This window comes from Thecamonas trahens (genome assembly GCF_000142905.1).
Source record: "Thecamonas trahens ATCC 50062 unplaced genomic scaffold supercont1.54, whole genome shotgun sequence".
NCBI lineage: Eukaryota > Apusomonadida > Apusomonadidae > Thecamonas > Thecamonas trahens.
This window is the reverse complement of record NW_013657626.1, coordinates 23,447-47,356: the sequence shown is the minus strand read 5'-3', so window position 1 is coordinate 47,356 and position 23,910 is coordinate 23,447. Positions and strand designations below refer to the sequence as shown.

Sequence of the window (23,910 nt, the reverse complement as noted above, 5' to 3'; positions counted from 1 at the left end):
CACACACACCTTGCCCTGTCAGTGTTGGTCCCTTTGTGCGCTGCCGCACGAAAATAATCCATGTCGTCTCCACCGAATTCATATCCGTGCCTTGTGTGACCGCGATCGTCACCCGGCAGCTCAACCATGTCAGCCATCAGCCGGCATCACCATAGAGGGGGGGTTGTGCACCTGTGTCTAATTAACTGCGGGTGGTATCATGAATGGGAGGGCGGATCATGCGAGCCGATTTTAGGCTGATCGAAGAGAGTCGTAGCGCGGCGAGTCGACCGGACCCAGCCGATCGATGCACTCGGACTGCAGTGCAAGGGAGGCACGGCATGCCTTCAGCTGCTCGACGACGGCGAGGCGCTCTGGCGTATTTGGTGCGTACAGCGAAGCCATAGCGGTGAGTCCAGCCCGGACCTTGTTGAGCTTTTCACGCGCCTGGATGGCCTTGTCCAGCGCCTCCCAGTCGCGGAGAACCGCCGCAGCATCAGCCGTGGCCGTCGACGTCGGCGCGCCGAGCGTGTGCTTTCGTGGCCGCAGCGACGGCGTATCGCCGCCCAGGGATTCAACATCGTAGTTGTCGACGTCCGAGTCGGACGAGAGGGCGAGCGAGTCAAATTCAGAGATGTCAAACTCGCTCTCCGAAAACGTCGGCACCGCGAGCGCGTCGTCAAGCACCAGCGAGAGCCGCGATCGCGCCTTGGACCGCGAGCGCAGCCGGGTCACCGCCGGAATGGCGAGCGTTGCTTGCTGTGGCCTTGCCGACTCCGGCTCCACATCGGGTTGGGGCTCAGACTCGGGCTCTGGATCCGACTCCGACTCGGCCACAGCCTCAGAGGCAAGATCGGCGATGCCGGACCCGATCGCCTCGGCGAGTTCGGTGATGACCGGGTTGGGCCCGCTGGAACCGTCATCGGCAAGAAGCGTGTCGTGTAAGACCATGGAGAGGCGCGACCGGGTCCTAGACATGGCGTCAGGGGCAAGCAGCGCACTGGGTGGCGCGCTCTCGCCGGCCGCCGGCACAGCGCCGGCGGTCTCGCTACCTTTGCCTTTGTCATCGTCGCCACCGGCGCTCATAGCATCGCTCAGCGCATCGTCGAGCGAGAGCGCGGCCAGCGGAATCGTCAGCGCATCATCCAGGACCATCGAGAGCCGCGACCGCTCCCGCGGCAGCTCGTCGAGTAGCGGGCTCTTGGGCTTAGTCGGCAGGCAGTCGAGCGCCTTGTGGTATCGCGCATCGTCAATGACCACCGACACACCCATGTTGTAGATCCGCTCGCCACAACCGGTGCACCGCTCGGCCCTTTCACCGGCCTTCTGGGCCCCATCCTCGGCCGCCATGGCCATCAGCTCAGACATGGCCACCTGCATCTTGACCAGCTCACGGTCGATCTCGGACTCGGTGTCCTTGCGCCGCTGGGCATGCCCGGCTGCCCTCGCCACCGCAGCATGCTGCGACATGGGCGCGGGCCTGGCTGCATTCTCAGACTGCGCGGACTTGGGCTCGGGCGCGAGCTCGGGTTCAGGCGCAGGCTCCGGCTCCGGCTCGGGCTCGGGCTCGGATGCGGGCTCGACTTCAAGTGCCGGGTTGGACGAGATGGCGGCTGCCACCGCCGCGAGCTCGTCGGCAAGAAAGTCATCGTCTGAAGCACCATTCTGATTGCCAACCGGAGTCACAGAGTCGTCAACCGACGCCACAGAGTCAGTGGCCGGCGTCTGATCGTCAAAACCGACCGAGACGGCGGCAGCATCAGATGCGCAAGACAGCGACGGGTCGGGGGTGGACTCTGGAGAGGGGTCGGGGGTGGACTCTGGAGAGGGAGCGGGGCTCGGCTCTGGGCTCGGCTGCGGGGTAGGCTCCGGTTGTGGCTTTGGGGTCGGCAGCGGAGTTGGGACCGGCGACGCTGCGAGAGCAGCCGGCTTGCGGGCAAAGCGACGATGGCCAGCGATGCGAGGGATGTCAGGAATGTTGATGGATTCCAAGCGAACGGCAAAAGAGTAGAGAGCACCAGCCACGGCCTTTGTGTTGACAGTTGTGTTGACAATGTCCATGGGAAGGAAGAGTTGATGAGGAGCGAGGCCAAAGACGTTCTCTGCCGCCGCGAGAAAGTTAGAAACGTTCTCCATGGCTGCAATACGCCTCAACAAAGCCGATGAACCAATACGAACCACCAACTTTGACTCGGCTGGTTCATACAAATCCAAAAGTACGTTGATGAGCACACAGAGCACCGTTCCATCGCTCACGAGCTCTTCCAAACTGTTCAACTCGGCCAAGTGCTCCGGCAGCTGCTCGCCAACTGTCTCCACAACCCAGTCATAGACAGCCTCCACCTCGCCAACACGACCACATGCCATGGTACAAGCTCGCCTCCACGGCCTTCCCTTCTCTTCCCTCCTTCTGCCCCACTTGCACTGTCCCAGAGACAGACAGAGATGAAGAGAGGTGCGCACACAAGTTGCAAGCTCGCTGCGCCAGCCCTTTGCCTATGGCGCTCGAGGCCCGACCCGTCTCTTGGTCGACCCTTGGTTGTCACGATTATTCAACGTTGGATTTATCGTTGGCAGTGGCTGGGCTGGCGCGATAGCTGAGATTGTGGTCGTCACCCCGCAGCCGCCTGTTGTATGTATACACATGCAGTGTGTTGTGGGTATGGGTGTGGATGGTGGTGTGGACGTGTGTGTGATGACTATCAGTGCATGGCCTGCATGCATCGATTAATCAACGTTGCATTTATCGTTGCTGAAGATGGCAACCATGCCAACGTCAAATTATCGATGCCACTCGATTCGCCAAGCGTCCCACGTGTCGGCTACGCCACTTCTCGCTCGGCGGCAGCCATGTCTCGCGGACTCTTCACCCGACAGGAGGAGCCATGCGGAGAGCTGTACGGAGCAGAGCCTGGAGGACCCAAGCCTTTGAACCACTTGACAACTTTTGAAAGTGATGATTGTTCTGCTGCGAGCACAGTCGCTGCAAGTCCAGGCACTATGCCTGTGAGCGAGGCCGAGACGAGGGGCGTGACCAAGGCGGATCTGGCTCTGATGACCACGATCATGACCAACAGCTCATCGACATTGCATCCGAGTGGGGGATTCCCCGGTGGACCTCCGGTAAGCTCATCGGTATTCGGCGTGAGCCTCGAAAAGCTCCTCGCTTGGGAAGAGGCCCATGCAAGGTCACTCGATCTCATGGCCTCTATCAAGGCTGGCACGTGGGCAAGGTCGTCGACTCGTCCGCATGTCCTCCTCAAAGTCCCTTATGTTGTCACTCAGGTTGCGCAGCATCTGAGGGCCGAACAGGGCCTGGCTAGAGAAGGCATCTTTAGACTCTCGGGCAGATCGTCCCAGGTCAAGGCGCTCAAGGAGGCCTTTAACTCAGGCAGAGCCGTGAACATTGCTGCCACTTCGTCAGACGTCTTTGCCGTCGCTGCTGTCCTCAAGCTCTGGCTGAGAGAGCTGCCCGAGCCGCTGTTTGGCTTGGATGTTGTCCGCGAGCTCCGCGCCCTCGCTCCCGACGTCGAGGCTGCTCGTGCCGACGCCGAGCCTGCTGCCCTTGTCGAGCGCATCGGCTCGCTGCTCCGCGCAAGCTTGCCGCCAGCTGCCATCGTCACCACCGTCTACCTCTTGGAGTTTCTTGCGGAAGCCGCCTCACATGCGGGCAGGTCCAAGATGGGCGCAGCAAACCTCGGCATTGTGTTTGGCCCCAACCTGCTGCGGCTGCCGCGGACGTCTCCGGTTGATGCACTCCAACACGCCAAGGCCGACGCCACCATTGTCGCCTTTCTCATTGACCATGCTGCAGCGCTGGTAGCCATCATGGCTGACGCCGTTGTCGACAGCTCCGGCGGCGAGAGCAAGGCCGACGTCTCTGCGGCCGCCAGCGCTCTACTCGCCCGGGTCACCACGCTTGAGGAGGAGAATGCCCGGCTGGGCTCGCAGCTTGCCGCCGCACAGGACGCGTTGGACACGCTGCAGTATGAGCAGGGTGTGGCGCAGAGCCAAGAGCTGGTCAACGCCAAGCTCAAAATCGCCACCGACCAGGAGAAGATCGCCATGCTCTCGATCCGGCTCTCGCAGGCCGAGCACGCGCTCGCGTCTGGCGCAGGCCGCATGCCGCTCGGGGCTATGCACGAAGAGACCATCCAGCTCTTCCAGAGCGAGCTTCGCAAGCTGCAGATGGTCAACGCTGACCTCGAGATGCGACTTGTTGAGCAGGCCGGCGGCAAGGTGACCGACACGCAGCTCACTGCCGCCAATGCTCGGCTCCACAACGAGCTCATTGAGGTCAAAAAAGAGCTAATCGACGCCCAGCTCAACCTTGACGCGAGTATAGCTTCAAACGCAGGCTCTCGCATAGACTCGCCTGCCCCGCTCTCGCCGCCAGCCTCGCCGTCGACACCCAAGCCGTCGCGCATACGGCCGGTTGCCACACCGGTCTCGCCGCTCTCGACGCCCGGCAAGATGGCGGCCGAGATCGAAAGGCTGCGCGCCGAGACTCTGGCTCTTCGCGAGGAGCTGACTGCAACCGGGGCTGATTGCGGCGGGCCAGAGCTTCGGGCAACACAGGCTGAGCTTGCAACGGTGGCGGCCGAGCTGGCGTCGTCGCGGGCAGCCGAGACCCGGCTGCGCCTTGCGCTGGAAGCGAGTGACGCACGGAGCGGTGGGCATCAGGACTATGCGGCCGATGATGCTGGTCCGCCGACCCGTGACTATGACGAGGTGGTGCGGGCATACACGCAACTATCGAACGAGATGGAGCTTGTGGCCGGGAGAATGGCTGAGGCCGAGGCCGAGGCTGGGGCGCTTATGGACGAGTGCTCGTCGCTGCGGGCCGAGCTCCAGCTTGTGCACAATGAGCGGCTCGAGTTGTACGAGGAGAACTCTGCACACGTCGAGTCGATTGCGCAGCTGCAAAAGATGCTCTACAACATGCATGTGGCGTCGGACGCCATCGCCAAGCAGGTCGCTGCTACCCAGTCTGTTTTAGACGAGCTCGAGTCGGTCTACGCGCGGCTGGGCAACGCCGACGCGCTCATCTCACAGCTCCGCGCCGAGAAACTGGCGCTCGAGTCCGAGTCGCTAGCGCTGCGGCGGGCCAAGCTTGCTGCGGAGACGCAGCTGTTCCGTGCCAAGGCTCCGCTGGACGAGCGGGCGATGCCGGCCAAGCCGGTCGACGTCCCGCGGGTGCTTGCGTGGCTCGGGGCCGAGCTTTCGCCGGAGCTGGCGGCGCAAGTGACGGCGGCGGCGGCAGCAGACAGGTAAAGGTGGCTGCGAGCGGTGGTATGGTAGTTTAGTGCTTCAGCTGGGCGGCGTTAACCCGTGCGGCGCGGGCGGCGACGCCGTCCTTGAGCTCGCGGAGCTTGTGGCGCTTGGCGTAGTCTGCCAGGAACGAGAGGGTGGACTGTGAGAGGCGAAGGTCGGCGTCGACGACTGCCCGCCAAAGCGGAGCATGTCATCGTGGCGGGCGCGCGGGCTCGATCCAATCTTGTGGAAGAGGGCCATGAGGGTCTTGAGCATGGGCGCCGAGCCCGAGCCGACCATGTCACGTAGGGCGTCGAGGAGGGCACCGGCCGGGGCGGTCGGCTCGGCGAGGCCGCGCAGCAGATAGTCGTAGCCGTTGCGTGATGGAGGTGACCCTGCAGCACACATGGCAGCGTAGAGCGCTGTGAGGCGAGGGACGTCCTTGTGCAAACACGCACCCTTGAGGAGGAAGAGGTAGGTGGCAGAATTGGGGGCGAGGCCGTCGCGCTCGAGGTCGGCGTAGAGGTCAAAGGCAGTGTCGAGGGCGCCGAGCTCAACGGCGGCTGAGATGGCGGCATTGTGGACGATGAGCGGGTCGGTGACGCCAGGCGCCGACTGGGCCTCGCGGAGTAGAGCGACGGCGCGGTCAAGGTCGCCGCACGACTTGCTCGCGTTGATGAGCGCAGCGTAGAGGTGGTGGTGCGGCTCGACGCCGGCGTCGATGAGCGAGTCAAAGAGGGCAACGGCGCGGTCAAGCTGGGCGGCGATGCCGCAGGCGACGAGGAGGATGGCGTACGAGCGGCGGTTGGGTTCGATGCCGGTGGCGCGCATGCGTTGGGCATGGGCAAAGGCGTCGTCAGCGCGGCCAGCGGTGGCGAGCGCAGTGAGAAGCACGTTGTGGACGACAACGTTGTGGGCATAGCCGGCCGTCCGCATGGCGTCAAAGTAGAACTGGACGCGATCGAGCCGTTCCTGCTTCATCGAGAGCGACATGAGAGTGTGGTAGGTCTCCTCGTTGGGCAGGATGCCATCGAGCAGCATGTCTTCATACATAGCGTCGAGCAGCTCGCCACGGCGCCAGGCAGCAATGCGCGACGAGCTTGCCAGCGAGTGGATCCACTCGTTGGCCTCGTCGATCGAGTTCAGACGCGGGAGGACCGAGGAGTGATGGGCGACGTCCAGCCGCGAGCCATGCCTCCCTGCATCGACGGCAAAGCCATCCAGTCCGTCCAGCCCGTCTCCGCTCTGTCCAAGAGAATGCCCCTGTCGAGCAATAACGACATCTTCCTCCTCCTCCTCCTCATCATCGATGCCGTCGCCAAAGGCCATGGCCACACCCTCATCGTCATCCCCAGCTCGCGCAGCAGCGCGCAAAGTAGCCATCGCCCTTGCACCAAACGGGGTGAGGTAGGCCATCGGAGACGAGAAGATAAAGGAAGAACAGGCGAGGGTGTTTCTTGATCTTGTCGAGTCACCAAATGACTTGACCCACGAACTGACGATGATGGCTCTCTCTGCCTTGTCGGTCAAAGTCGAGTTGCCCGACTCAACCCCCACCTCCTCTACACCGCCCAACCTCGCCAACAAGCTCGTCATGCGCTTGCCAATGTCCCGCACATAGCTTCCTGTCCTTGCATATGTCACGTGACATGCACGCAGCTGGCCCAAACTCCGCAGCATGCCCTCGAGTCGGCGGCAGGGTGAGGTGCTGTGAGCTGGGGGGCGGAGGCGGGCGATCGGGGCCGAGGCGGGCGATCTGGCTCGAGCAGGGGATTGGGTTTTGATCAAGACGATTGAGGCCATCGATGTGGAGTATCATGGTTGTATGGTTGGTGCTTGTGTGTGGGGCTGTTGACGCTGTGTCGTGGGTGGCGGTACGGGGAGGCGGGTGATCAGACAGTCATCGGCGTAATTGGGGCGAGTGCGGGGAGCGGGGCATTGGTGGCGAATCGTGGACAGACTCAACTCGACGCGGGGAGAGGATGCGAACAGCTACGGGTATGTGGATTTGCATGATCACAGTTGCGACACTTGCGATGTGCTCTACCGGAGATGAGGTTCTGGAAGCGGAGGAGCTGGAAGTTATGCTGGCTGGAATGAAAGTGGGCGAGCGGTTTGCGAGCGAGGCGCATGCGCCGGTTTTGGTCATTCCGGGACTCGGCGGATCTCAACTGAACGCGACGTTGGCCAAACCACATACTGTCCACGTGTATTGCACCAAGAATCAAGGCTCGCATCTGCAATGGTTGAAGATCTCGTCGTTGGTCGCGTCTCGCGATTGCTTCTTTGACAACATTCGCCTCGTCTATGATGACGTCGACAACGTGTACTACGACTCGCCAGGCGTGACCATCACACCTGTGGGCTACGGAACGATGGATGGCGTCAACTCGTTGGACAATGAGTTTGGCTTTCGCTCCATCACCACGTACATGGCAAAGCTGACGGCGGCCTTTACCGCTGCCGGCTACGTGAATGGCGGCGATCTCCGCGCTGCCACCTACGACTTCCGCCGCCCCCCTACGCCCAGCCCGAGTGGTTCTCGGCGACCATGGACATGATTGAGGAGATGTACACCGAGGCCAACGGGACGCAGGTCCACATCCTGGGCCATTCGATGGGCGGGGCCATGGGCTCTTATCTTTTGGCGAACGCGGATCCGGCGTGGAAGGCCAAGTACGTGGCGTCGTTCATTCCCATGGGCGCACCACTCGGCGGCGCGCCTGGCGTCCTCAAGGCGCTGATATCGGGCGCTTCGGTCGGCATGACCTTCTTCAACATCTCTCTGGTCAAGCCGCATGACTTTGCGGTTGCCATCCGCAATTGGGTGGTGTGGTGTGGTTGGCGCCGAACAAGCACGCCGCGGTGGCCGACTGCATCGTGACCGACGCCTCGACAGGAGTCTGCTATGGGCTCAACAACATTAGTCGGCTGTTTGTCGACGCCAACGCGACGTCGACGGCGCAGATCTACAGCCAGACGTTGCTGTTGGATCTCGGGACAGCGCCGCCGGGCGTCCCGGTCCACTGCCTGATCGGTAACTCTGTGGAGACCGAGGTAGCGTTCTCGTATCCGTCTGGGCTTGGGCAGCAGCCAGCAGCGACAACGACCATGGATGGCGATGGCACGGTGCCGGGCACCTCGCTGCGGGTGTGCGGCCAGTGGGGTGCGCGCCAGTCTGCGCCGGTCGAGCTGCGGACGTTCGACAAGGCCGAGCACGGCGCTATGCCGGGCAACCCAGAGATCCTCGACTACCTGCTGCAAATTGTGACGACATCATAACATGCATGTCTTGCTTCTCGTTTGTCGAGCACCGCTACGGAGTGGAGATGACACCGGTCCGGATAATCGTGACGGTCTTGGACGGGACACCCGACTGGGTGCCAGCAGTCTCCATGGCGTCAACGACGTCAAAGCCGTCGACAACGTGGCCAAAGACGACGTGGTGGCCATTAAGATGCGGCGCTGGGTTGAGCATGAAGCAGAACTGCGATCCGTTTGTGTTTGGCCCGGCGTTGGCCATCTGCAGCAAGTACCGCGCGTTGTGCTTGAGGGCGAGGCCGGCGGGCTCGTCGTCAAACGACCCGCTCGGGTAGATGGAGCGGCCGCCGCGGCCGTCACCACGGGTGATGTCGCCGCACTGAACAATGAATCCGTCAATGATGCGATGGCAGTTGTGGCCAGCAAAGGTCAGCGTCTTGCCATTGGGAAGCTCGGTCCCCTTGCAGAGGCCGACAAAGTTTGCAGCGGTCTTGGGCACAACGTCATCGAGAATCTCAGCGACGACCCGACCTGCGGCAGCACCATCGATCTCGACATCGAGCCAGACCATGCTCCTTCCAGGCTTACTCGGCGTGTATACCTTGCCCGCAAAGCCATCGTCCTCCTCCGCGAGAACGGCAGCATCATCACTTGATACGGCCTTGTCCTTGCCCGTGGCCGAAATAGAGGCGATGCCGCTGTTCTTCCCACCAATAGCCGCACTTTCAACAACACCATCATCCTTGCGACTACCATCACCAATCTCTTCCATGTCATGTCGTTCACCTTGAGCAGAGCGTGTGGGAACAGGATGAAAGCCACCACCGCCTGCCGCCAACCACCAAATAAAGAGCACCAAACAAGCGGCGAGGGCTACCGCCACCAAACGACCTTGCGTGACGACGCCTACGTTTTCATTGGCATAAAAAACACGTCCGCTCTCAGTCGTCATGTTGTCACCCAGTCCAACAACTGTGGTAAGCGGCGAGAAGTGGTCCGTGTCCTGCAAGCTGCTGCTGCTCGTTGCCGCCGCCTGTCCGCTCGCCCCTTTGCCCGCCCGCCGGATCGGTGACGACCTGGCGTATGATGGCGAACCCGAACCCGAACCCGAACTCGATGACGTTCGAGCGGTAGCGGGTGAAGCAAGTGTCGGCATGCATGGCCATCAGACCGTAGCTGTCGTCGTGCTATTGGAGCCCGTCCTTCCTTGCTCCCTCCCCACTCGCCCGATCGATGACGACCTGGCGAGAGATCACGATCACGATCACGATCACGGTCACGAACAAGAGGCAGGTGGCAAAGGGGATGGGTATGGGCATACACTTGACGTAGAGCATGCTGAGGGCGGGAATTGGCGGAGTGAGGCGTATGGTTGAAGGAGCGGTGCGGAGGAGGGCCAGTAGCTACTCGCATGAGCCTCCGCTTGGTTGGGGCAAGTCGCTCTACGCCGAGGGCGTGGCTGTGGACACCCTCGATGGTATGCACCTGCCCATGTACTACTTGACGGGCAAGGTTCTGCTGACGACAACCTTTGCGCTTCATTCAAAAGTTCGGGCAAATGATGGCGTTGTGGAAAAAGCGGCGGCGAGTCACATTCCGGAACTGGAGGCAATGTGGCAAGAGCTGAGGTCAAAGGGTCTCTTTGTGCTGGCCTCGCCTGTCGAGGGAGTCGATGGAAGTGAGGAGCTTGATCGCGAGGCGCTGAGGGAAGAGGTCCACAACATGGGCGTGACGCTGCCGTTGACAGAAGTTGCTGATATTGGCGAGAAGCCGAGCTCTATCTATCGGTTCGTTGCACGCGAGCTGAAGGAGAAGCCCGAGCTGATCCCGGCCGGCGTCTTCCATCGCGTCCTCTTCTCCCGCCGCGGCAAGCTTGTCGGCTCATTTGATGCGTCTGTCCCTACGTCGGACGTGCTGAAGCACGTCATTGCCGAGCTCAACACGACAAAGTGAGCGTATGGCTGGCCTAGGCTACCGCTGCTGGTTGGTAAACTACATCCGGTCGATGAGCTTGTTGACGATAACGGTGACAGCGAGAATGAGGGCGACGTAGATCCAGGTCGGATCGCGCTCGTTGCGGCGGGCCTTGGGCCGGGCCTTCTTCTGTGGCACGGGCGGCTCCGACATGGCGCTGCGTGACATGGACGACTCGGGAACCGGTGGCAGCTTCCTGGGCAGCCGCCGTCGGACCGGTGCCTGTTCCATGTGCAGCGACATTGTCTCCACGGTTGAGCCTGAGTCGATCGAGGCCAGATCGGCTTCGGATGAGGTTGTCACCGTTTCCGAACTCGACGACGGATTGCGACTGGCCGGCTTGGCAGAGCCGAGCAAAAGCGTGGACTTTGACGTGGCATCCACCGTGGTCGTCTTTGGGGAAACGAGTGGGGGCACGACATCCATGCCCGGGACCGGCGAGGAGGCGCTCGGGATCTTAGACTTGAGCTTCCTCTTGCTCTTCTTTCTCTTGCGCTTCTTCTTCCGCTTCGACTTGCGGTCCCGGTCATCACTGGACAATGAGGCGGATGACGTACTCGAGTCGGCGGACAGCGGCGCGTCGTAGATGTGCTTGGGCGCCTCGGCAAGGATGACGGTGGCGGCAGCAAGGGTGACATCAACTTTTTCGATCGACGCTGAGCAGAGCGACGGGACCGAGGCCGAGCACATCGAGTTCTGCTTGGAGTCGTACGAAAGGCGCGCCAGCCGCCCCGAGTCCGAGTCCATGTCCGAGTCCGAGTCCGAGTCCGAGTCTGAGCCTGACGATGAGCCAGAGGCGACAGCAGGCTCACGCAAGGCCTTGTCGCTGGGCTTTTGGAGAAGGGTCATTGCGGTCGAGACCGAGTTGGACTGCGAGATTGAGGCCGAGTACTCGGGGGCGTAGTCACCGTTGACGAGCGCAGACTCGATGGCGGCGTGGTAGCCCTCGAGCTCCTTGCAGAGCATGGAGAAGAGAGCGTCGAGAAAGAGCGGCTTTGCGATGAAGCCGTCCATGCCGGCGTCCATGCACTTTTCGACTTCTTGCGACATGACTGCGGCAGACATGGCGATGACGCGGGTGTGGCGCGAGGGGTGCAGCTCAGCTTCGGCCTCGCGCAGCCGCTTGGTCAATTCGTAGCCCGAGAGCGACGGCATGTAGCAGTCGAGGAGTACGAGATCGTACGAGTTGGCGACGATCTTGTCAAGCGCCACTTCTGGGTCGCTTTCGGCCTCGGCGGTGAGCCGCAAACGGGAGAGCATGAGCTGGGCCACGTCAAGGTTAGTCTGGTTGTCGTCGACGATGATGACGTTAAATGCGTCGGGCAGGAGCATCTTGAGGCGGATGATGGCAGCAACGTTGGTGGTGGACGAGTCAAAGGGAGCGAGCCGGGTGACAAAGCTTGAATCAGAGCCGACCGAAAGCCATCCGTGGGCTGAGCCGGTTGTCAAGGTCATGGTGATGGCGTCGTGGACGGTGTGCGGGAGCATGGGCCGCACAAGGGTGGCATCAAAGACGACCTCCCAGCGGGCGTTGAGCTTCTCGTACGACGACATGACGACAATCTTGGCGGTCGGCGGCTCGGGCATGTGCTGCAGCTGCTCGGCGAGGGCGTCAGCGGCAACGTCACCAAGCTCGGTGGAGATAAAAATGTAGGCGTATGGCCGCTTGTCGAGGATGGCCTTGGCGGTGGCTGTGTCCTTGGCGACAGCGAGCATGGCGCGCATGCCGGATTCTGCGGTTTCGACCTCAAAGCCGATGGTGGAGCAGTAAAGTTCCATGGCTGACGAGGCGACGGGGTCGGCCTCGACCAGCAGCGCGCGCTTGCCAACAAATCGCAGGTCGGCGATGCGATCCCGGATGGTGAGCAAAGACATGAGTGAGGAGACAGCCGAGTCTGTGGAGATCGAGTTGTCGACCGAGGTCGAGTTGGGCCCGCCGAGCGCCGACGGACCGGGGGCGAGGCTGTCGGCGCGGAGCGCAAACGGGATGTCGACGATGAACGAGGTGCCGACGTCGACGGTGGACTCGACAGTGATGGAGCCGCCCATGAGCTCGACTATCTTCTTGGAGATGACGAGACCGAGGCCTGTTCCGCCGTACATGCGGGCGATGGAGGCCTCGGCCTGGCGGTAGGGCTGGAAGAGGCGATCGAGCTGCTCATCGGAGATTCCGATGCCGGTGTCTTCGATGGTGATGCGAAGGTTCTGGGTCGTTGACGAAGTCTCGGTTGGCACAACGTGGATGACGACGCGGCCGACAGAGGTAAACTTGACGGCGTTGTTGACGAGGTTGAGGATGACCTGCTTGAGACGCGACGGGTCGCCGACGACAGTGAGCGCGGTGGCCGGCGAGACGTGTGCGACGAGGCCGATACCCTTGCTCTCGGCCTTGGGCCCGACAATCTGGGCCGACTGCTCGATGAGCTCGACGGGCGAGAAGGCGATGGCCTCGAGCGAGAGGTTGTCTGACTCGATCTTAGAAAAGTCGAGGACGTCCGAGATGACAGCCTGGAGCGAGTTGGCGGAGGAGCGGATGGTAGAGACATAGACTCGCTGCTGGGCGTTGAGCGGCGAGAGCTCGAGCAGCTCGGACATGCCGATGACACCGTTGAGCGGGGTGCGGATCTCGTGGGACATCTTGGCGAGGAAGGCCGACTGGGTCTTTGCAAACGTGATGGCGATCCGCTCCATCTCCATGCGCTTGATGACAGCGGCGCGGAGGAGGGTATTCTTGTGGCGCAGGGCGCGGGTTCGCCGGCGGACGGTCCGCTCCAACCTGTTCTTCATCCGCTCCACTTCGGACTCTGCAAACTGGCGCATGCGCTGGTTGCGGAACGAGGTGACAATGTTGCCGACAGTGAGGAGGAGAGGTTCGAGAAACTCGACGACGTGCGAGGTGTAGCCGACCGGCCGGTTGGCGACGCCGACCATGCCGACAAGTTCGCCGCCGTGCTTGAGCGGGACGCCGAGGAAGGCGTTGAGCGGCGGATGGCCCTCGGGCCGACCGGCCGGCGAGCGGAACTCGTCGGTGTCGGGCGAGTTGGCAATGTACGGTTCGCCGGTGATCATGACTCGGCCAAAGAGCGTGTTGAGATTGTCAAAGACAAAGCCACCCTTGGTGGCAATCTGGTTGTCGTAGTACTCGCGCATCTGGTCGTTCCACGCAATGTTGGTGATGGCGTGGGTGAGCAGGACTGGCTCGCCCTTGACGTCGACGATCTCGCCGATGAACCCGTACTCCGAGTCGGTCAAGGTGAGAATAGCCTCGAGGAGCGTGCCGAAGACTTGCGCCGCCGGCGTGTCAATCAGGCACTGCGCCTGGGCGTGGATGATGCACTCGGTTACGCGCCCACTCCGCCGCTTCAGATACTCAACCGGGTCGTCGGCCATAAGCACAAGGTCTTCCTCCGAGAGCGAGACCTTGTGCGACTGGAGCTTGGGCCACCAAATGTTGCCGGATGTCGGCGAGTCGACCACATACCCCGACTGACGTGCTTCCAGTTCGCGGGCGGCCCGCAACTCGTCGTCATCATCGGTATCACTCTCGGTCGTCACTTCGCCAATATTCTGCAGCACGAGCTTGACGTCGTCGCTAAGGCCTTCGTTGTCGGTAGACCCGATGGTCGAGAGCGTGCTGGAGGCATGGTCCATCGAGACCGAGTTGAGGAAGCTCGCCAGCGACTCGGCATTGATGCCTGACGAGTTGAGAACGGCCGGTAGCGAGTTGCCATCCGACGACAAATCCTCCACGAACAGTGATATGAGCAAGCTAGGATCATCAACACCGTCCCCATCGCCATCGTCGACGTCGTCATCGACGTCGTCATCAGATGTCTTGAGCAAGGGACGATACGATCCGTCTCCTGCTGGGCCACTTTCAATCTTGTCGATGATGGCAGACTTTGCTGTGCCCTTGACCGAAGCAGGTGAACATGACGATGATGATGATGATGATGATGATGATGATGGTGATGATGATGGTGGTGATGGATTTGGGGATGCTGCGGCTGTAGTGGCATCGGTGTTGGTGGTGGCAGCGGTGGTGGTGGTGGTGGTGGTGGTGGTGGTGGTACTCGTGGTCTCGTTGGCTGTCCGTGATGAATGGTGTTGTTGTGCTTGGCCTTGTTCGTCGCCGCGACCACCGCCCGTGGCCTCTACCGCACCTCCTCCAGGTCGGCTACCCGAAGTGAATCCCAAGGGGCAAGACATGGGATAGTGGGAGGGTGGGGGGGTGGGTAGCGGGTAGTGAGGTGGTGGTGGTGGTGGGGGTGGTGGGGCGGGTGGCAAGAGTGGCGGGGTGTGCGTGTGTGGGTGGGTGTAGCGGTGGCGGTGGCGGTGGTAGGGGGTGGGGTGGGTGGGTGAGATATGATCGGCTTGGGTGTCGCGGCACGGCGTCTCCTGCCAACATGCTTTGCTTGCTGCGGCTGACCCAAGCTGACCCTCAAAACGGTTTGGGACAACGTTTGTGGTCGGTCACACATTCCCATTTTTTTTCTGCGGATGAATAATTGTGGTATTGTGAGGGACTGTAGTCTTTTTGTTCTGTGTATGTCTGTTCCGAGGTGGTCAACGCCATGAAACAAACATGGTGGGCTGTTTCACACCAAGGATAGACTTTGGCCTCGAGCAAGCGATCTACGCGCCGTCTTGCGAAGAGTTGTTCGACTTGGAGGTGAGCGTAGAAGCCGGCGAGATGCGCCGAGATGAGAAGCGACGAAGGCTGGAAACGCGCGTGATGCGGTCGGTGGTGGGGCTCGAGCCAGGGCTATAGTTGCGCGAGTTGCGACGCAGGTTGCGACGGCTGCGCGTCGGAGTTCCGCTGCGATGGGTGCCCGGCTTGATGGACGAGTCTTCGTCCTGGCTTGCGTACGCGGTAGTGAGAGCGACGGCGCTTGCGCTCCGATGGTTCCGTATTCTTGAGAGCAAGGCCCTGCTATCGGGCTGCGAGATGGAGAGGCCTTGTGGGCCCAGGACGGGAGGGAGCGGACAAGAAAGCGGTGGTTGCGGAGGAGTGCTAGTCAATGACGGCGGGTCTGCGATCGAGCTCGACGAGCTGGCCGAAGCGAGACGGGCAAGGCCGCGGATGCTGGAGGCATCGAGGCCACGCAAGTGAGTGAGGTCCTTGATGATGACTTGCCAGAGCTCGTACGCCTTGCTCGACGACGGCGCAGAGTAGTTGCCGAGGCGTTCGAGATGAAAGCCGGCTGCGGTTGCGGCAGTGGCGACGTCGGCGTCGACAACCACCTGGCCGCCACACCCACAATCGCCAATCATCTGCGCATCGACCATGCCGGGACCCTCGTAGGTGAACCGCTCCGTCCGCGCCACCCAAGTCCGCGCGACCGTCGCCAGAGAGATGCCCATCCGGACTCGCAAGCCGACCCACACATGATCGACGGTGGGGACAAGGCTGTCGACAAGGAGCTCTTCAGGCCAGTCAAGCTCCATGAGCTCGCGTTGGATGTCGACGGCAGCAGCGACAGCGGCAGCCGCATCAGCAAAGACAACCACAAATGAGTCGCCCTCGGTCCGCACCTCGTATCCGCCGTGGCGGGCGAGGAGACGGCGAAAGGCGTCATTGTGGGCGTCGATGGCAGCCACCATGGCGGATGGGTGTGCCTCCCATAGGTGGGTCGACGACTGAACGTCAGTGATGAGGACTGCAACTTTGCCGTGAGGCGCAGTCTCGCCTTCGGTCGCCATCTTGGCCGCCACGTACGCCGACTGGACTCGCCGGCGCTTGGCCGCCAGCGCGGCGATTACGGCTGCGACGACACCGGCAATACAGCTCCCGACCGTAGCTGTAGCAATGACAAGGGCTTGCGAGCTCCAGGCTTTTGCAGCGGACGCCACCGTGCACGAGCCCCCATCGCCGCCGCACACGCCGCAGTCGTCATAGACGAGGCCCGACTTGACGACGGCATCGCAGCCGGCGCACAAAGTGCTGTTGCCGTAGCACACCCCGCACACATCCTCGAACCTACCGCCACCAAAGCAGATCCCGCATGAGTCGAGCGCTGCATTGGCGCCGTGGCACACGCCGCAGGCGTCGCGATCGGCGTTGTTACCAAAGCACACGCCACACGCGTCGACATCAGCGTTGCCGCGAAAGCACTTGCCGCACGAGTCGATAAAGGCGGCAGGCGGAATGCCAGTCGTTCCGCCCACGCACATACCGCACTCGGAGTTGAGCGCGCTGCCACCACACACGCCGTTGCAGTCGTATGCGACGGCGTGGCCCAGCGAGGGATCACACGATAGGGCACACGTACTTCCGTTTCCGGCACAAACGCCGCAGACGTCGATGGTACCCCCCAGGCCGTCACAGCCAGCACAGGTCGAGTCGTCGCCGCCACAGACGCCACACAAATCGGCAAAGACGCCTGTGTCACAGCCTTCACACCGCTGGAAGCAGTCCCCGCAGCCATCGCGGTGCATTAGTGGGGCTCGGCCCGTGGTTCCGCCCACACACACACCACACGAGTCCACAAAGGCCGAGCCGTTGCAGATGCCAGCGCAGTCAAAGACAACCGGGGTCAACGTCGAGTTGTCGCACGAGGCGACACACACGCCCGAGGCACTCCCGCCACACACACCACAGGCATCGTAGTGAGCGCCACCTAGCGGGACAGGAACGCCGTCACAGCCGAGACAAGACGAGCCGTCCCCGCCGCACTCGCCGCACACATCACGGACACGGCCTGAATGCGGAACACCGTCGCAGCCGGCACATGTGCTGTTGTCACCCCATGCAACGCTGCAGGCATCAACGCAAGCATCGGAGCCAAAGCAGACGCCGCAGGCGTCGATGCTGCTTCCGCCGCCAAAGCACACGTCGCACACGTCCTTGTCCGAGTTGGCGACGTGGCCTGTGCCCGGCCCCGAGCACACGCCGCAGTCATCCACAGCTGCCGGTGGGATGCAGGGAGGCGGCGGTGGCGATGGCGGCGGTGGCAATGGCGGCGGCGGCGGTGGTGGCGGCGGTTGACAGACCCGGATCCCGTTCACGCCCGGGGCCGAGAGCATCAGATGCGAGACACAGGCGGTGCAGTTGGAAGGGCTGCCGGTGCAGTCGAGGCAGTTTTCGTCGCAGATGCCACACGGCACAGTGGGTGAGACAAAGTACTTGCTTTCTGCGGCGACACACTCTTCGCAGATGCTCTTGAAAAAGGTGCGACCGTAGCCGGCCTCACACTCGAAGCACTGCACATCACTGCTTGCACACTCAACATCGCCGCTGGGGTTGACGCAGTGCGCGCGTCGCGAGCAGCGGGGCCCGGCCCAGCCTTTGTGGCATGCAACGCATGTGAGGTTGAGGGAGGGGCCAGGGAGGCAGGATGCGACACGGCCGTGTAGGCAAGGACGCTCAGCCTCGGTCGTCCCGCCGCTGAGATTGAGGACGTACGGCGCCCCGGCGGAGATGTCATTGCGGCACGGCGGGGCGCGATTACTGCAGATTGCCGAGTCGGCAAAGTCGACGAGCGAGCCTGCGCCGAGAAAAACAGCTGAGGCCGTGGCGGCATTGTCGGTGGAGAGGTTGTCCGTGATGAGCGAGTTGGTGACCGCCGACCCGGCAAGCATGGCGTTGGTGTAGATGGCACTGCCAAGCGGCGAGGTGTTGTTGACGATGACAGAGTTGTCGATGACAACCATGCCGTTGCCAACGTTGATAGCGCCAGCACGGAGGCGGCCAACGTTGTGGGCAAAGGTGCTGCGCGCGATGATTAGTCTTGGCGGCGCGCAGTCTGCCATGCCATAAACCCGGACTGCGCCGCCATGGCGCGCCTCCGAGTAGGTGACCGAGACGTCGGTAAGCGTGAGTGAGGCGTTGAGCGGACAGTCGCTTACGACCGAGAAAGCTGCGCCATCGCCCTGGGTAGAATGCGCACGGACGACGGTGACGTTGGTGACCACGCCGTCGGCACCGGTGACACCCACACAGCCGGTAAAGGTGCTGGAGCAGTCATCGAAGGAGACATGGGCCATGACAAGCGATCCGTTGCTGACTTGAACAGCTCCGGCAAAGCCGCTCTCGGCATGGGTGTCGACAAAGGTCGAGCCGCCGTCGACAACAAGGTGTGAGTGGCGGACAAACGCGACGGCGGCACCAGCAGGGGCAAAGGCGTGGGAGACTCGGATGTTGCGCATGGTGACGTGCCAGCCAAAGGCGGACTCGGGGATAAAGACCAGGCCGCCCTGAGAAGAGACCGAGATGTGGGAGAAGTCTGAGTTGCTGATGTGGATCTCACCGTCATGAGCATTGCCGTCGACGCCGACGATAGCACCCATCCGCGCGGTGATGTAGTCGACAGTGACGTTTTGGACGACAATTGCACCGGTGGAAGAAGCGCCGCTGACACGGACGATACCACCTGGTTTCCAGTGCGAGGTCTCAAAGCCAACGAACGTCATCGAGTCGATGGTAAAGATGATGCCAGGAAGAGGGGCGAGGTCAAAAAGGATATTCGGGGCGATGTAGCCGGTGCAGTTGATGCCGACAGCGTTGACGGTGTTGTTGCTGAACTCTCCACGCAGAGTCATCGAGAGCGCAGGAGGAACAAGAACGCCCGTGGTCATGGTTGAGCAGTCGTCAGATATCATAGCTTCCAAACAAACAACGTAGGGCGTTGCACATGATGGCGAGAGTGGCGCACTTTCAATAGCTAATTTGAGGTCGGCGAGAGTGCTGCCGTGAGCAAGAGTAACGTTGCAAGCGCTGCCAGCCGGAATTGCCATTGTGGCAACGAGCAAGGCGGCCACGAGAAAGGTGGTGGAAGGGAAAAGGAAAGGGTGACGCATAAGTGTGTTTGTGGTGGGTGTGGGGTGGGTGTGGTGGGTGTGGCAGTGGCGAGTGAGGTTGTGGCGGGGCTGACGTGCGTGCGCGTGAGAGTGCGTGCGTGAAGCGGAGCGGGTGCAGGCGATGTGTTAGGAGGTGGGGGGGTGGGGGGTGGCATCTTGCTTCTTTTTTTTTGGTGTGTTGGGGGACACAGACTTAGTGACGGTGGGGTTAGGCGTGGGAGGGTGGATACATGCAGACTTAGTGACGGTGGGGTTAGGCGTGGGAGGGTGGATGCATGGCATGCAAGGAGGGTGTGCAGTTGGGCAAAAAGAAAAAAGAATGCGTTACTCGGTATTCCCGTGTGGTCCCCCACCACAGTACTAACCAAGCCTCATGCTGCTTGACTTCCGAGAGCGAGACGGGATCGGGTATTTTCAGCATAGGATGAACGCATTCAAACCCAGAAAGTCTGGCTGAGCTTTTTATTGGTTTGGCAGCCAAATTGTCCCCTCGGTAAATGGGTTAAGCAAAAATGTACATCGTCGGGCAGGAAACTGCACATACGGCCGGCCGATAACGACGACGATGGCAAGATTGACATCCGTCAGCAGCGAGCCACCTAAAGGCACCACCTCACCCACCATGGCCACCTCACCCAACACGCCTGTTCCGCAGGTAGCAATAGCCCCTGTATGTGCAGTGCATGGAAGCTCACTTGGAGGGGACGAGGGGACGAGGGGACGAGGCGGGAGAGGGCAAGGAGGAGGCGAGGAGAGGGAACGAGCAGACTCACACGAGCCATCGATGGGGACGACTCTTGGTGTATGCCGTGTGTGTGTGTGTGTGCGTGTGTGTGTGTGTGTGTGGTGTGTAGGAGGCTGTGGTGGAGCCGCGCAAGTTTGAGCTGTTGCGATCGCTGGCGTCTGGTGGTATTGCCAACACCATCTGTATGTGAGAGGGGATGATGGACAAGGGTGCTGCGATGCGGGAGGTGGCGGGCGGGGAAGGAAGGGGGGATACTCATGGGTGATGTGGGGAACAGCAAGCATTGTGCTCAACTTTAGTGATGTGGCCAAGGTCCGGTCACAATGCCAGAAGCAGGCGATGGCATCCAACCCGAACCTCAAGCCGATCTACAACACGTTTACTGGGACGATGAGGGTGATTGTCAAGGAAGAGGGCATTGGCGGGCTGCTACTTCCTGGAATGGGCGCGTCGATCTTGCGAGAGCTCTCGTACTCGTCGATTCGCCTCGGCCTGTATCCGATTGTCAAGCGGGCGATCGGAACCGACGATGAGCACGGCGACGTGGGGCTGGCCCCCAAGATTGCGGCGTCGCTGATGACGGGTGCGCTCGGCTCGGCCATCGCCAACCCGACCGATCGGATCAAGATCATGATCCAGCAAGAGGCCGGGCTCGTCGACCCCAAGACCGGGCGGTACATCACCGGACTGGCCAAGGGCTCCAAACCGTCGTTCAACGGCACCTTTGCCGCCTTTGTCAAGATCTACCGGACCGAGGGCTTCCTCAACGGGCTCTACCGCGGCGTCGGCCCAACCGTCGTCCGCGCTGCCCTCCTCACCTGCGGGCAAATGGCGTCGTACGACCACGCCAAGCATCTCTTCAAGCGGCACGGCATCCTCAACGAGGGCTTCTCGCTCCACTTTTCCTGCGCCATCATTGCCGCCGTCGTCGCCAACACCATGTGCGCTCCGGCTGACCTCGTCAAGTCACGATACATGGCCGATCGCGCCGGCGCCTCACCGGTTTACAAGTCCGCCATCGACTGCCTCATCAAGACCGTCCGTGCAGAGGGCATTCGCGGTCTCTACATCGGCTACACTGCCTCGCTCTACCGCCTCGGTCCGCACTTTGTCGCCACCCTCCCGGCCCTAGAGTGGATCCGCAAGAACATCTTTGGCCTCGACTACGTGTAATCCCCCGTAAAATTGCCACACTCCTCGCGCACGAGGGCTTCAGCCTGGCTCGCGTGTCTGCAGCGAGACGATGATGACGGAGAGATGACGGCGTTGCCGGCGAGGCCTCGACGAATGCGCCACACTTGTCTCGGAACCTTTGCGGATGCGCACGCCGAAATGGGCGGGACTTCTTGCTGCGATGGCTACGGTTGGTGTGTTGGCTGCAGCGTTGCCGCAGGCAACAGATGTCTTTGATCTCTACGAAGAGCAGGTGGACATCGGCTCGCAATCCTGGAGCGAGACCATGATGGAGATGGCGCTGGCAGTGACGGGATCTGGCGCGCTGTCCGAGGCGGATGCGGTCGGCATCCACCTCGACTCTGACCACGCATATTGGGGCTATGTTGCCGATGGGAGCTTTGGGCGGAGCGGAGGGCTATCCGAGCTCCAGCCGCGGCTCGGATCGCTGGTCGTCTTTGACAAGTTTGCGCTGGCCCGGATCGAGCGGCTCATCGACGCCGCCGTGGCAGCTATGGGACGAAAGCGTGGGCACGTGGCATGTGGCATTGTATTACTCCCTCCGCCTGTCGTCCATGCCCTCGCCATACGCCCGATCGTGGTATCGGAGCTCTTTCCGGACCCATGGGCGCCGCATCCCGGCCATCCGGAGCTGGGCCTCGAGGCTGTTGTCCTGGGCTGGGGCGTGATCCGCCCCGAGCGGGCTGCCGCAGACATGGCGGTCCTCCTCCTCAGCGGGGCGAGTGCCAACTGGAGTCTATTCCAGCTCGAGGAGGCTTGTGAGGACGAGCTCGCTGGCGTGGGCAAGGTCGGCTTGTCGCCGGTTGCCGGCGGGGTGCAGGTTGTCACCCCAGCGAGCGCCGAGCGCATCATCGTCTGCTCGCGGACGCAGGTTGTTGCGCCCAGAGCAGAAGTTATGCCTTCGGCGACACTTGCGGTGCTCCCGGTGGTCTCACGGGACGTGGCACAGTTTGACGATATGCTTGCGGCATGGCCGGTGCTTGAGGGCATGGTTGGCGGTGTGCTGGTTGATGCGCTCTCGAGCGATGGAGCGCATTTGACGGCCGAGCCTGGCAGGGGCGGATGGTCAACGCGGCCAAGCGCAAGGCTGGGCCGCGTGGAAGAGGCCCGAGCGCTGACACTGGTTGCTGGAGTGGCGGCGGATGTTGGCCGGACGGCGTACGTGGTCATCGAGTCGTCCGAGTGCGGCGAGCTGCTGCGGTTGACAGTTGCCGGAACCGGGCGGGGGAGCATCCGAGCGGGGAGCGTTCGAATTGAGGTGGACGGACTCGACGGATCGTCTGTGGTGGCGATTGTGGCAAGCAGCGAGTCCGGCAGAGTGCTGGTGTACGTGGATGGCGAGGTGGTGGGCGAGGGCGCCGGCGAGTGGCTCGGCGAGTCCGGCGGGTGGCGGACGGCGAGAGTGCGAATGTCGGACGCGCAGCGGCGCGGCGCTGTGGTCTGGCTTCAGCTTTGGGCGCGGGCGCTCGAGGCCGGCAGCGTCCGCGACGTCGTGCATGGCCTGGGCATGATCTCGTGAGCAGACGTGGCGGAAGGCAGACACTTTACTTGGTCTTGGGCGGGTACGGGATAGAGAGGACGTTGATGCCGAGGTGCGTGGTAAAGCCGGAGATGACGTCGTGGGCAAAGTGGGTGTAGAGGATGACAGAGGCGGCGAGGAGGGCGTAGGCGGCGGTGAGCTCGTCAACAGGCGGGGCGGGAAGGAGGCCAAAGTGAGCAAGCGCCGAGTTGGCGACAGCGAGGGTGGGGAGAGCGAGGGCAGTGTGGACGACCGGGAAGTCCATGAGGAGGAGATGAGCGGTGATGAGGCGGCCGACGAGGTAGGCCGAGAGCAGGCCGATGGAGGTGAGGGTGATCCAGGGTGCAGAAGCGAGAATGCGGCCTGGTGAGAAAAAGAACCACGCCCATGCCAGGGCAAAGAGGTAGAGGCAGGGGAAGAGGTTGGCGGCGAGGGTGGCGGCCGAGACAGTGCCGTGCTTGGGCTTGCGGACGCAGGCTGAGAGGTTGGTGAAGACGGTGGAGAGAGCAATGGGCAGCTCGGCAAAGACAACCAACTGGTTGAGAAGCACGCCGTCGAGGATAGCAAACGAAGTGCCAAAGACCTCGTTGGCGGGCATGAGCCAGATGTCGGTGGAGAAGGCGGCGGCGGAGAAGGCCAGAGCGATCATAATAAGGATGCCCTCGGTTGGCCCGTTGATGACGCCGAGAGCGAGGGTGTGGGTGTGGTATTCTTCGAGAGTGGCGGTAAAGAACATAATGCACGAGATGGTGAGCATAAAGAGGGCGGACGGATCAGTCGGGCCAAGACGAAGAAGAGCAGTGACGACCAGGGTAGTGACCGAGGCATTGATGGCATCGCAACCATGATCAAACAGCTCACCAAGAGGAGAGCTCGACTTTGTTCTCCTCGCTTGTTTGCCATCAATAGCATCCATAGTCGAGTAAAAGAACAAGCCCACACCGACTGAGATGTACAACCAAGTAGGAACAATCTCTGTCAGCGTCGGCGCGTAGATGATAAAGAGGAGGAAATTAACGAGAGGCCAAGCAAAGCCGACAAGGGTCACCAAGTTGGGTGCCATCCAAAGTGGCAAGAGCGTGACTGCGAACCTCCACCAAGGTTGGAGAATGTTGTTCGAGCTACCATTACAAGTGAGTATGTCTATGTCATGGGGTGTGTGTGTGTGTGTGGGGGGGGTGGGGGG

General features: G+C 61.8%; 10 protein-coding genes and 1 non-coding gene across 11 annotated transcripts in view; 5 read left to right on the top strand and 6 right to left on the bottom strand.

Moving 5' to 3' along the window:
* Positions 1-160: 160 nt before the first annotated feature.
* AMSG_09885 (uncharacterized protein) lies at positions 161-2,115 on the bottom strand (the record flags this gene model as incomplete). Its single annotated transcript, XM_013898480.1, has 2 exons — positions 161-1,773; positions 2,020-2,115. The coding sequence occupies 2 exons, from the start codon at positions 2,113-2,115 to the stop codon at positions 232-234; spliced, it is 1,638 nt and encodes a 545-aa protein (XP_013753934.1). The 3' UTR covers positions 161-231.
* A 1,065-nt stretch (positions 2,116-3,180) lies between these two features.
* Positions 3,181-5,253, top strand: AMSG_09884 (TC10/CDC42 GTPase-activating protein; the record flags this gene model as incomplete). The annotated part of the gene is made up of 1 exon (XM_013898479.1): positions 3,181-5,253. One exon carries the CDS (start codon positions 3,181-3,183, stop codon positions 5,251-5,253), a length of 2,073 nt encoding a protein of 690 aa, XP_013753933.1.
* A 28-nt stretch (positions 5,254-5,281) lies between these two features.
* On the bottom strand, positions 5,282-6,883 carry AMSG_09883 (uncharacterized protein; the record flags this gene model as incomplete). Its single annotated transcript, XM_013898478.1, has 2 exons — positions 5,394-6,883; positions 5,282-5,370 (listed from the first exon to the last, which is right to left on the bottom strand). Exons 1-2 carry the CDS (start codon positions 6,826-6,828, stop codon positions 5,282-5,284), a joined length of 1,524 nt encoding a protein of 507 aa, XP_013753932.1. The 5' UTR covers positions 6,829-6,883.
* A 445-nt stretch (positions 6,884-7,328) lies between these two features.
* AMSG_09882 (group XV phospholipase A2) lies at positions 7,329-8,514 on the top strand (the record flags this gene model as incomplete). The annotated part of the gene is made up of 3 exons (XM_013898477.1): positions 7,329-7,703; positions 7,763-8,059; positions 8,089-8,514. 3 exons carry the CDS (start codon positions 7,329-7,331, stop codon positions 8,512-8,514), a joined length of 1,098 nt encoding a protein of 365 aa, XP_013753931.1.
* A 34-nt stretch (positions 8,515-8,548) lies between these two features.
* On the bottom strand, positions 8,549-9,653 carry AMSG_09881 (peptidyl-prolyl cis-trans isomerase C; the record flags this gene model as incomplete). The annotated part of the gene is made up of 2 exons (XM_013898476.1): positions 8,549-9,191; positions 9,589-9,653. 2 exons carry the CDS (start codon positions 9,651-9,653, stop codon positions 8,549-8,551), a joined length of 708 nt encoding a protein of 235 aa, XP_013753930.1.
* A 162-nt stretch (positions 9,654-9,815) lies between these two features.
* Positions 9,816-10,502, top strand: AMSG_09880 (uncharacterized protein). Its single transcript, XM_013898475.1, has one exon. It carries the CDS (start codon positions 9,829-9,831, stop codon positions 10,444-10,446), a length of 618 nt encoding a protein of 205 aa, XP_013753929.1. The 5' UTR covers positions 9,816-9,828; the 3' UTR covers positions 10,447-10,502.
* On the bottom strand, positions 10,486-19,044 carry AMSG_09879 (uncharacterized protein; the record flags this gene model as incomplete). Its single annotated transcript, XM_013898474.1, has 4 exons — positions 10,486-14,341; positions 15,107-16,850; positions 16,944-17,336; positions 17,457-19,044. The coding sequence occupies 4 exons, from the start codon at positions 19,042-19,044 to the stop codon at positions 10,486-10,488; spliced, it is 7,581 nt and encodes a 2,526-aa protein (XP_013753928.1).
* A 538-nt stretch (positions 19,045-19,582) lies between these two features.
* AMSG_20101 lies at positions 19,583-19,698 on the bottom strand. The gene has a single exon (XR_001290151.1). It is a non-coding gene; the product is annotated as a 5S ribosomal RNA (ribosomal RNA).
* A 179-nt stretch (positions 19,699-19,877) lies between these two features.
* AMSG_09878 (substrate carrier family protein ucpB) lies at positions 19,878-21,210 on the top strand. The gene is made up of 3 exons (XM_013898473.1): positions 19,878-19,936; positions 20,121-20,193; positions 20,289-21,210. The coding sequence occupies exons 1-3, from the start codon at positions 19,889-19,891 to the stop codon at positions 21,182-21,184; spliced, it is 1,017 nt and encodes a 338-aa protein (XP_013753927.1). The 5' UTR covers positions 19,878-19,888; the 3' UTR covers positions 21,185-21,210.
* A 1,539-nt stretch (positions 21,211-22,749) lies between these two features.
* On the bottom strand, positions 22,750-23,787 carry AMSG_09876 (aminoalcoholphosphotransferase; the record flags this gene model as incomplete). The annotated part of the gene is made up of 2 exons (XM_013898472.1): positions 22,750-23,601; positions 23,695-23,787. The coding sequence occupies 2 exons, from the start codon at positions 23,785-23,787 to the stop codon at positions 22,750-22,752; spliced, it is 945 nt and encodes a 314-aa protein (XP_013753926.1).
* Positions 23,788-23,863: 76 nt separating this feature from the next.
* AMSG_09875 (transmembrane domain-containing protein) overlaps positions 23,864-23,910 on the top strand; it is a gene marked incomplete at its 5' end in the record, with an annotated part of 2,100 nt that continues 2,053 nt past the window's right edge. The window contains one exon of the mRNA XM_013898471.1: positions 23,864-23,879. Within this exon, the coding sequence (XP_013753925.1) occupies positions 23,864-23,879 (16 nt within the window). The remainder of the gene's footprint in view (positions 23,880-23,910) is intronic.

Bases quoted from the DNA above. Each gene is read 5' to 3' on its own strand.
- AMSG_09880 (XM_013898475.1), top strand. From the start codon at position 9,829: ATGCTGAGGGCGGGAATTGGCGGAGTGAGGCGTATGGTTGAAGGAGCG.
- AMSG_09878 (XM_013898473.1), top strand. From the start codon at position 19,889: ATGGCCACCTCACCCAACACGCCTGTTCCGCAGGTAGCAATAGCCCCT. The intron at 19,937-20,120 runs GTATGTGCAGTG...TGTGGTGTGTAG, and splicing joins CGCAGGTAGCAATAGCCCCT to GAGGCTGTGGTGGAGCCGCG. The intron at 20,194-20,288 runs GTATGTGAGAGG...TGTGGGGAACAG, and splicing joins TGGTATTGCCAACACCATCT to CAAGCATTGTGCTCAACTTT.